This window comes from Pungitius pungitius, chromosome 20 (genome assembly GCF_949316345.1).
Source record: "Pungitius pungitius chromosome 20, fPunPun2.1, whole genome shotgun sequence".
NCBI lineage: Eukaryota > Metazoa > Chordata > Actinopteri > Perciformes > Gasterosteidae > Pungitius > Pungitius pungitius.
The window spans coordinates 12,674,948-12,686,443 of record NC_084919.1 but is presented as its reverse complement, the minus strand read 5'-3'; the positions used below and the strand labels follow the sequence as shown (position 1 = coordinate 12,686,443).

At 40.9% G+C, this 11,496-nt stretch overlaps 1 protein-coding gene across 1 annotated transcript; it reads left to right on the top strand.

Annotated features, from left to right (window-relative positions):
• The first annotated feature begins 5,957 nt into the window (after positions 1 to 5,957).
• Positions 5,958 to 10,146, top strand: gjd2b (gap junction protein delta 2b). The gene is made up of 2 exons (XM_037449662.2): positions 5,958 to 6,106; positions 9,178 to 10,146. The coding sequence occupies exons 1-2, from the start codon at positions 6,036 to 6,038 to the stop codon at positions 10,019 to 10,021; spliced, it is 915 nt and encodes a 304-aa protein (XP_037305559.1). The 5' UTR covers positions 5,958 to 6,035; the 3' UTR covers positions 10,022 to 10,146.
• The last annotated feature ends 1,350 nt before the right edge of the window (positions 10,147 to 11,496 follow it).

Here is an 11,496-nt window from a genome sequence, read left to right as displayed (position 1 = left end):
ACGTAATGTAATTTCATGACTGAAGTTAGTTGGTAAAGCAACTTTTCTGCGGCCGGTTTGTCAACATTCAGCCTTCGTAACAATTTGCTCCGTGGATGTGGCAGATGTGAGGTGTAGTTAACGGACCGTCCGACCCTTCAGTACCGGGCAGTCAGCTCATCTCAGCCCACAGAGAGCAGCCTGTTTTCGGCGAGTCTTCTGTGAAATGCAACATTGGTGTTCACGTCTCCGTAGCGGTTATACATGAGATTTAACTGTACTATAACGAGTCTTTAATGTGGTCTCAGAGACTGATGTTGTTCACCGGTTACGTCTGTTTACCTCTATACCTCTCCGTAGCTTCCTGCTTAGTAGGGAAGTTAGGTTACTTCACCTCAGGTCCTTCCCTGTCCACACTCGGTACCTGGAGCTCTGGAGCTATCTCTGGGGGCAGGGCACGGCGGCAAGGATGAAAGGGGACCGCTAACACAAACCCCGCGACTCCGACTTTTCTCTCGGGCCGGTGCAATGCCCACTCTCTTGCAAAAATACAGGGAATATTCACACTAAATAAATTATAACTGACTTCCCGAGGCAATTTTTCACTTTTGATCCAAAACTACACATCACGTCTGTAAAGGACATACGACACTCACAGAGGTTTTCAAGAGTTTTGGAGTTTGCCAAGGCTCAGAAGTTGTCCTTGAACTTTCATGCGAAGATGGTGTTGTCACGGCAACAAAGTTGGTCCAAAACTCCCAATATTCACAGTAACCTATCATCACAGTCTTAAAGCTTATATTCCCATATTTGAAGTACATCTAACTGTAGAAATTTGCATTGACCTAAGCCAATAGGTGGCGCTATACTTTTTCGAAAATCACTGCATGGCAATACTTATAGGCCTACACAAGCATCATGAATAAACATTTCTAGCCAGAAATATCAATGTTCCTTGGAGTTCAGTTTACATTTTGAAGAAAATCGTCCAAACTGGACACAAGATCACGCCCAGGTAGTTTTATGAAAACTCTTGATTTTAATAACTTTTGACCCCACGGTTGTCAGCATCAACTTGCCTGATTTTGAAAAGAATCGGATTTAAACTGTCAGAGGAGTTCGTTCGTTTGTAAATGCAAAAATTGAAGGAAATACAGAGAATCACTATAGCGCCCCCTAATGTTTGAATTCTCTGGGAAATTTTGGGGATGTTCTAAGACTCAATGTGAACATGTCCTATAGATTTGGTGAAGACAGGCCTTATACTTTTGAAGTTATAGGTCTTTCCTTTCCAGGACACACCCCTTACAAACTTCATTGGTCCATAACTTTAATGAAAAAGTTTTTTCAATAACTTTTGAAGGGCCAATTGAGCCAATGATAATTTTGCCGAAGATTTCGTAAGAATCGGACCAAGCGTCTGGGAGGAGTTCGCAAAAATGAGTTTTTCACAAAATTCAAGATGGCGGAAAAAAACGCCAGGAGCATTTGCATATCATAATTGACTTTTTTGTAGAGCACATCCAAGAGCACTTGGGTGCAAAGGATCAAGTAAATCTGAAAAAATGTCCCCATAGGAATCACTTATGGGGGTGCTAGAGAGCACTTTTTTATTATCCCCTTATGGCGCGACCCAAAGAATATCTAAATTTGTCGCACTTCTGAAGTGCTTTTCATGGTTGTATGATGTATAAGTTGTGAATTTCTTCCCACAAGATAAAGGAGTTGGTAGAGGGACCTAAAGAGAGGGGACAATCATGGATAACCTGGATGATGTCACAACATCAATTTTAAATGGTATGCTAGGTATGGTGTTAAAAGGTGCTTAATAATGTGTTTTGTCAGATAAGTAATTAAATCCCCTTTTCTCAAAATAAAATTATTGTTGATAAAAGCATTTTAACAATTTCAAGACACCAAATGTTTAAATTATATTCAACCTAGGCATGGACAAGATATTCCAGAGGATTTAGAATGTATACTTTCACCTGTCATGTTAAATACCAGTACATCTAAAAAAAATGTATAATGCCAGTAAATTTATGAAAGCTTATAATGATTGTACTGTTTTGTAGCTGCCAATATTGACAAGACCTTGCTCCACACCCTCAACCACGAGATCTTTTTCCAGGCCCGGAACACTTTCTCAGGAGGAAACGAGTTTGGGCTCTTATCAACCCAGAGGTAGTGGGTATCTACTTTACTCAAAAAAAATCTAGCATGTGGTTTCTAACTCATTCTAACTCTTAAGTCTGTTGATTAACTTCTGTACGTTGTTCTTTTGTTTTTTTCTCTTGTAGGATGGGAATGTCATCTTAACAGACAAATCTGGCCCTGGTGAAGGAGGAACAGTGTCTTCACCTAGAGGAGTGCCTCTAATCTGCCCCCAGACATCTTCTCCTTTGGTGATGAAAAGTCCAAAGAAGACGCTGCAGCTTCCCAGCCCTCCAGAGTATGTGGTCTATACAGACAGTGAGTTGGAACAAGCTCGCAAGCACTACTCTGAGATGGCCAACACTGGCAGAGAAGCGCGCTGTGTCATGTCCAAAGAGCTGAGTGTATGAGGGTTGGGGATAGTAGTGTGTATTGGAGTTTGTCATGAGAAAATTCTTCCTTTTCAAGTATTCTCTCATTGCTTTGTTCCTTTAATCATCAGGGCATATTTTGTGTCCTGCAAGTTGGATCTCCAGTTGGATCGACTGGAAAAGTTAAAAGTTACTAGAGGCCAATGACGGTTAACTGGGTTTACAAACATTACAGGAGGTGGAATGAACAGAAAAGTGTTAACTGTTAAAATACTTTTTTCTGTCTCTGAGTATCAGGTATCATATTCAATGTTCAGTAACGATGACACAATGAATAATATAACACATCATAATTACCTCAAAGTTATATTCAATGTTTTCTGTTGCAATGCTTCCGTAATTAGTAATACGTACTATTTTGAAAAGCAACAAGTGTGTTAAAGGGCACAAAACCAAATCTAAATAAATTGTTGTTGACAATGATCTGCTTTATTGTATTCATGCTTTCTCATTTTAAGCTGCACAAGCTAATAATGAACAGTCTTGAATTAAGTGAAATTGTCTTTTTCAGTGGTTCTGCTTTTAAGAAATTTTCACTAAAATTAAGAAAGGACATTTTTTTTATTTTGAGTTAATATAGTGCTTGAAATGAGTGTTTCACCACTCATTTGTGCATTTGTGGCATTTTAAGGGGACATTTTAAGGGGTAGAATTGTTTTATTAGTTAGTATCGTTTTTTTGGTTATTATGGTCGAAAACCACTTTTGAATTTTGAACCCACATTGTTTCCCCTGGAGTAGCTGCAGGCGATACTAATTGCGACCAGTAGGTGGCAATAGCGGATTGGTTGGCATGACTACTGCTGTAATACCTGTCTAAAATTAGCGAGTCAGACCAGCATAGAAAGGACAGTCAATTGAAGCAGAGATGTATTTGACTGTTGTGTTGAATTTACAAAATAAACTCATCTGGAATGCATTCAGTGTGTGGCTATGGTGGCGTATGGAGTAGTGAGGTGCGCTGGGAGCTGCAAGGTTGGCAGTTCAAATCCCGGTTGCTCCATGTGCCATGTCAAAGTGTCCCTGAGCAATACACCTAACCTAACCTGTATGTCGCAATGTAAGTCGCTTTGGATAAAAGCATCAGTTAAATGACATGAAATGTAATACATTTCTCATACCATTGGGTCTTTATTCCTATAAAGTGATGTCTTTTGTATTGAAGAATGCCCTTGCAACATTTCAATGGTTAAGGAATTGTGTTTCCAGATTAAAATGTTGTGTGAATTATTTGGATGATTTGGTTATTTATAGTGATACTTGACATGTGTGACTTTGTTAAGGCTACAGTGCCTCATACCTTGTTTTTACGGTAGGACGGACAGAGCCGTGTAGTCCCAGTTATGGCCATAGTCATGGCAATAGCCGGATATCTACAACCCATCTACATCCCATGGCAAAGAGGAGTTCCAAAAGTTCTGAGGTTTAGTGGGATATTAAAGGAGGACTATTGTGTTGTGCTCTCAATTAAATGCTTAATGCCTGGTTGTCCGAAAGTCAAGGAGCTTTTGATTCAGTGAAATCTCTTTTATGAGCTGCTAATTCTTTTAGATGCCAGCGAGGTGGGAGCATATGCAGTTTTACTTCAGGATGACGACCAGGGATTGGTTTGGCCTGTCAGTTTTTGAAAATAAAAAACAAACTAATATAGTCTCTTATATGGTGGGAGACGGCTTGTCACGTCATGGCTCCTCACGTCACCGCACCACACGGTCAAAAGACTGTTTTCTCTCAGGCACCACCCACTGCTCTGTCTTCCTGTCTTTAAGGCCATTCTTTGGGCTCCAACTTCAGCCTCCCAACCGTCCTCTAGGTGGGGTATACAGACCTGTGGCCATTTTACTCACTCACTCGTCCCACACACACACTCACTACTATTCACAGGAAAGAAACATTAAATTAGCTCAATATGGCTCCTACACTCAGTGTTCTTTGGTCCCTTTGTCCCAAAAGAGCAGAGTACCTGAGTGGATCAACTATTGATCTGGTCTCTCGCTCCGCTCCTCAGTGTTACTTCACCAGTATCTCCTCCTAAGTCCCTCCCCGCTAAGGATCCTCCCCCTTAGCCGGATTGACGCCGCTCTCAGTCAACAGAAGCACCGTCAGCGAACCTCCACTCCTCCATTCTCTTAACATACCTGTCAGTCCCCACCCATGTCCTCATTCACCCCATCAACTTGCCTAGCCCACCTGTTGGGCTTCAACCATCCCCTGTATTCACCCTGTTTTTCCCCCTGACCGGTCCCCCGTCAGCTGAACTCCACCACACGTACGGTTGACCTGCATCGAATGCTGTGTATTCTTTGTCTTATGCAATGTCCATTAAAATATACACGTCCAATGTTTACTAGTTGTATTAGTATAGAGTGGGCTATACAACACAAAATCTTCCACTTTAAGTCTTAACACCCTGGGTCCTGTTGTTTAGGACCATGATAAGTTTTAATTTGTGAGACCACGTGTCTCCGTAGACTTGCATCCCAAAAACAACACCTTCTCGAATTCCTGTACTTTGACATCTCCCTAACAAGATCCTTGTCCACAAATTAACACCGCCAGTGCGGAGAGAGGCAGAACAGGCAGGAGAGAGCCATTCACCCCGATTACGCTGACTACCACTATGTCCGCCTTCTCCACACTATCTAGAAAGATGTGCGTTGCAGACGTCACGCTGCGGTTACTCACCAGTCCTCCCACGGGCCAGGCTGCAGTCCTCCACTGAGGACGAGGATCTCAGCGTAATCCTCACACCGTGCTTCTGCGTCATCCTGCTAAAATCAACGGCAGCGTGCAGCGCGCCATCCAGCAAACGCTGAATGGCTGCAGACACGCACACAGGACCCCGACAAACGTCTTATATCATGGTGCACAACACTACAACGCAATAGAAAAAAACCTACCACTTTCACCAAGAAATACAGACATAAACCACAACTACTGCTCTTAGCTCACCCGCTGCCCGCTTACTCAGAGAAAGAGAGGGATGATCAAAATAAGTTAAATTTACAATAGATTTGATATATTCTTAATGGCTGATTAGTGTGAGGTATTATTTGTTGAGTTTGTCACTTTCCAGCACATAAACATCATTTCATGTGAAGGGAAATGGTGGGTAGATGGATATGCTACTCTAGACAGCCGTTCTTTCCTGGCCTCTCTAACCAATCGTATTATGTAAAGAAGTCTACTTAAAGCTGGATTAGCGTGGAGTCCAGTCGGTCCCACACAACCTCTTTCATTGTACAACACAGACGCTTAGCAGTTCTCTCTACTAATCAGCCCCTGGCGTAAGGACAGCAGAGCTGTGACAGCCCATAGAGTAGCACATGGACACATATACCAAAAAAGACACATTCGTGCTTTGACTGGAGATTGTCTGAGGTCTCGGACACATATGGGGGGATTAATAAGATCCTGGTTTTTTTCTATCATTATTTTTAACAGAGTCTGATTGTGCTTTGAATGAGCAAAAATGGGGGAGTGGACCATATTGGAGCGCCTCTTGGAGGCGGCTGTCCAACAACATTCTACAATGATCGGAAGGTAAGTGTTGGGGGAAAAGAAAGAAAGGAACATATCTTCTTCTCTTGAAAAGGGAGGAGTTTTAGAGTCACGTTGGAGTGTCCCATTCAAGGGACACTGCATATGCATAACTGTCTGTTACACGCATAAGAGCACATGAAAGGAAGCCTGATCTTTCATCTTTGAGGATAGTGTTGAACATGGGCAGAGATTTATAATTACAGAATGCTGTTTTTTCAGCACCAGACAGCTCCCACACAGCTCAAGGGCCAAATATCTGCCAGGATCTGCTTTCCTTGCACTCAAAATAACACAATCCTACAAATTGATTGTCTGCCTGTGGTAACCATGGTCATAATTCAAACGCATTCTTTCAAAAAGGGTTGAGATTTATAATGTGTGGTTATTAAATACTAATTAAAATGAAGGAATGTATGAATGTAAACAAACACACATTCTTTCATACGTGTTAACAAATAACGCTTGTTTCTGTTGGATATTTTTTTATTGCAAGATATTTTTATAAATGGAAAATTACATTTTAAGAAAACACAAGTCAACAAAACCTTGGAATGGATCACAGTGTGTTGTGACTGTTGGGATTTTCAATCTCTCCAAGTTGGTTGATGAGAAGAATCCGACACGTCACAATTAATCAAGTCAAAAAAGTTTAACATTTATTTAGAAGAGAAAAAGATACATTGAGCAATTCCACGCAGGTGCACCTGGAGACTCTTCCCTTGAAGAGTCTGTCTGCTGTCCGACTCTGAAAGTCTTTATAATCTCCTCATGCCCTTGAAAACTAGTTTGAGCCGGTCAATCCTGGATGGTTGTTGCACAGGAGGTTTTCACTGTGATCCCTCCTCTGTACCATTTGCCGCTAGGAGCACTGTGTCAGATAGTGATTTATCTCGATTTATAACGTTTCTTCAACGTCTATTTTTATGTTTAAAGCTGTTGTTAATGTGTTTTTTAATATTGGCTGTAAACTTACTAACGTGAACGTTGTTTCTTTGTAAACCTCTAAAATAAAGATATATAGCATAAAGTAAAGTGAAACATTTCCGTAATAGAAATCTAAGATTTTTGACTCATAACTTAATGTTTCAATTGAACTGTATCCACAGTGTGCATTATTGTTGTCTGTCATTGTGCATTTAAAGTAACAATGCTTTTATTAAAAGGACATGTGAGGAGACTACGACCATATTAAATATTTTATTTAATTTTTCTTACATGTATCGTAAGAGTTCACCTATCTAACTGCATCAATGATGACTACCATATAATACATGCTATGTAAATCACTAATGATGTCAGATATCTTACTGTAGCCTTGTTGAACACTGTATCATAGACATGAAATACTGTGAGGTTAAGCACTAACTTCTTACTGTAGCCTCCATAATTACTGCATCATATATTACTTATTATATCAATCACTCATGATGTCACCTATCTAACCCAAGCCTCTTTGAACACTGTATCATAGACATGAAAACACATGAATTCAGACAATATTTATTGATCTACTCATTAAAGAATTTTGACAAAAACACTTAAAACACATTTCAAATGACCTCACATTTTATGAGTAAAGAGTCTGAAAGACGTTAAAATCAGAGAGTAAAACTTAAATAAATAGCCTCAATTATGAATCATTTTTCAACGCTGTGATGGTGACATACTCCAGCTGTCCCATTCATATTTGCACCATTTCAAGCCCTCACAGACTCTCACACTCAACCAGTTACCAGGTGACATCAGTTAAGTTCCTGAGGGTTCAGGGTTAAGGGAAAAGATTGGGATTAGGCTTTATGGTACATTCACACCGCGTCTGCGTTTCGCGCGACAGGATTACATACAAAGTCTATGCACAGGCGCGATGACGCTGGAAGGACACAAATCTGCGATCGAGCAGCCCGTTTCTCTGCAACTTCGCCGGAAATCACGTCGAGTTTGCGAAGTCGAAGTTGGCGAAACGACATTGTTGCGACGGTGTTGTAGTTTAAAAATAGCGCCTCGTGTGTTGTCTTCCCCCTTGCGGCACGCGCAAATGAAGACACTCTTTCAACCAATCAACGTTCTGCAGTGAGTCTAGCTCCACCCTTTAGTACCAAACAACTGTGCCAGGTTCCCCAACGGAAGGGTACCCAAAAAGTGGTACGGTAGGCCTACGGTTCGGATTTTTGGTACTTTTCTCAACTTTTGGCAGTGGAGACACAAATTAAAGGGTACCGACCCGACCCGTACCTTACCGCTCGGTGGAAACGCGCCATAAGTCTTCCAGGGTTGATGCGGAGGAAAATCAATGGCGGAAAGTTTAACTGTTTCAGGGTTATAAACCACGCGTCGGGCGGAAATACGTGTTGCACGCGAATTGACCACAAATGAGTCCTGCTGCGCGTTTGAGGCGATGCGACACATTTCCGTTCGGTGTGAACGTCGCATTAGTCTGGACTCCCGAATCTTTTTTTACACATTGCACTTTGAAGTGCAGCTTGATTTGAATATCCTGCACTCAACAATTAAAAACAAAAATACTAATGTTTGTTTTTTCAGACTGATATCCCCATGTTCACCAATTAACTATTATGTGACAGAATTTGTGCCTTATACTCATGTGTGCTATTGATGAAGTGCCAACAAAATGGTGGTTCCAAACCGGTTCGTGAATCTATTGCCACTTGCATTTTTTGTGCAAAACAGAATCCCCAAACGGTAGTGCACTGTGTTACTACCTTGCCTTTTATTTCGAGGGCCCATGTAAACATGTTAAATCCGCCGAATAATTTGCGGTTTCAGTGAGTGTCAGAGGGAGAGGTATATACTTCTTATTGTCTCTGATTTGGCCTGTGGGGCATGATTAAAGTCAACAGATTTAATATAGCATGCATTTGGCTTCCAGTGCTTGCTTATTGCCGTGTGGATCGCCATCACATGCCACCTCTGCGTCGGCAGGGGGAAGAGTGTAGTCAGGCCTCATGCTAATGGGTTGCAACTCAATGTCTATAGTACATATTTTTTCTTGTGTTAAAATATCAAAACTGTTCTAAATGAGAAAATATTTCTGTGGCTGATTTGTTTCCCAGGATCCTGCTGACCGTCGTCGTGATCTTCCGGATTTTGATCGTGGCCATTGTGGGAGAGACTGTGTACAACGACGAGCAGTCAATGTTTGTGTGTAACACCTTACAGCCAGGCTGCAACCAGGCATGCTACGACAAGGCGTTCCCAATCTCCCACATCAGGTACTGGGTGTTCCAGACCATCATGGTGTGCTGCCCCATCCTCTGCTTCATCACCTACTCTGTGCACCAGTCTACCAAGCAGAAGGACCGGCGCTACTCCACAGTGTTCCTCTCCTTGGACAAAGGCATGGATTTTATGAGGCGAGACAACAGACGGAAGATCAAGAATACCATTGTGAACGGGGGCCTACAGAACACAGAAAACTCCAACAAGGAGGTAGAGCCAGACTACATTGAGGTAAAGGAAATTCACAACTCAGCCATGCAAACTACTAAATCAAAGATGAGAAGGCAGGAGGGCATCTCCAGGTTCTACATTATCCAGGTCGTGTTCAGAAACGCACTAGAGATAGGGTTTCTAGTGGGCCAATACGTCCTGTATGGATTCTATGTCCCTGGGGTGTATGAATGTGATCGATACCCTTGCATGAAAGATGTAGAGTGCTATGTTTCTCGGCCGACAGAGAAAACAGTGTTTCTTGTCTTCATGTTTGCAGTCAGTGGTATTTGTGTACTGCTGAACTTGGCAGAGCTCAATCATCTTGGCTGGACCAAGATAAAAACTGCTGTCAGAGGAGTTCAGGCTAGAAGGAAGTCCATTTATGAGATCCGGAACAAAGACTGGCCCAGGATGAGTATGCCCAATCTTGGGCACACCCATTCAGGTGACTCTGCATATGTGTAACTGCCTGTTACACTTCCATGAAGAGGCACAGCTATGTGGAAAGATAGCTATGAAGGTGACAAAGAAGACAACGTTTAGTCTAATGACTCATTCATATTTTTAGTATTTTTTTTAAAAGAAGAAAAACCCAGCAATGATTATGGGTGATAAGTCCTGGCTCACAGTTGGCTTTCCTATTCATCTCATCAAAACTTTTCTTTATGATGTCTTTTTGAACATGTACATAGTCATATTACTACAACGAAGGGACGGACAGATGCCGACAAAAAGTTGCACCTGCATTTTTGTCTAAAATTGTATTGTATGCTGGAACACTGGTAATAAATAGATTGAACAAAGAAGGACACAAGTGCAGCATAGACATATCTTGACTGCCATAAAGTACATTATGTTCCAAAGCAGGTGCTTTGCTCATTATGCAAAGGGATAGTTTATTTCTTTAAGTCATATTCACATCATATTGATGGAAAGTAGCAATGGGAGATATTTATCGTCCTCAGACAAATTAAGGTCCTCGTGGTGTATGTTGATTGATGGTTAAAAACTAGTGTGCATACAATGTAGGTTTGCCAGTTAACCACTTATGTATTATTGAACAGGAAGTAAATCCATAGGGGTAGTTATGACATTGAACACGAGGGAGAGCATTGATGTAAGAATGCACATAGGGGAGTGTGAATGTAAAAGCCAAAAGTTTTTACCCTTTCTCTACCTGATGTGTCTCAACCTGAATGGCTGAGTCTGATATGGCTTATCTCACGTGTGGTATATGTTACATTATGTGTAATGTAATGAATTTGACAAAGTAACCATAATAAATGTATCAACGGTTCGAAAATAAATACGGCGCAATGGACAATGAATTGTTTTGTAGCCTAGAAAATCTGTGCGGAAACATTCTCCCATTTGCCTTAAAGTAGCTTAATACCACATTGGATGGAGTTAACGCCACTACAGTCAAACTTCACCAAACTTGTATGGATCCTGTTGGCTGGAATCTACATCCTTGGATTGATCAGTTGACTGAAGTCATTGAGAAATATAGAGAAAGTACGCCCTTTCTCAATACCTAAGACAGCGAGAACAGACTAGCGTTCTAGGGTAAATTGACTTGATGACGTCAAAACGTCAGTTGGTCTTGCTAATACAGATCTTGACTGTTAAGTATTTTACTATCAAGCTTGTTTCCTCTCCTTCTTCTTTAGAAATGTTGGACTGTACATTTCTTACCTGATCCATTGTACGTATGTATATATATATATATATATAGTCCTAGTTAAATTTATATAAAGTATATATATAGAAAATATACTGTATATATATAGAAAGTATTCAGACCTCTTTAAACATTTCACTTTGTTTCATTGCAGTCATTCACTAAAATCCAAAAAGTTCATTTTATTTCTCATTAATGTACACTCATCTTGAGAGCAAAAAACAGAAATGTAGAATTTTTTGCAAATGTATTAAATAGA

Excerpts from the sequence above, each read along its gene's own strand:
- gjd2b (XM_037449662.2), top strand. The coding sequence starts at position 6,036 with ATGGGGGAGTGGACCATATTGGAGCGCCTCTTGGAGGCGGCTGTCCAA. Across the intron at positions 6,107-9,177 it reads CATTCTACAATGATCGGAAG|GATCCTGCTGACCGTCGTCG; the intron begins GTAAGTGTTGGG and ends TTTGTTTCCCAG.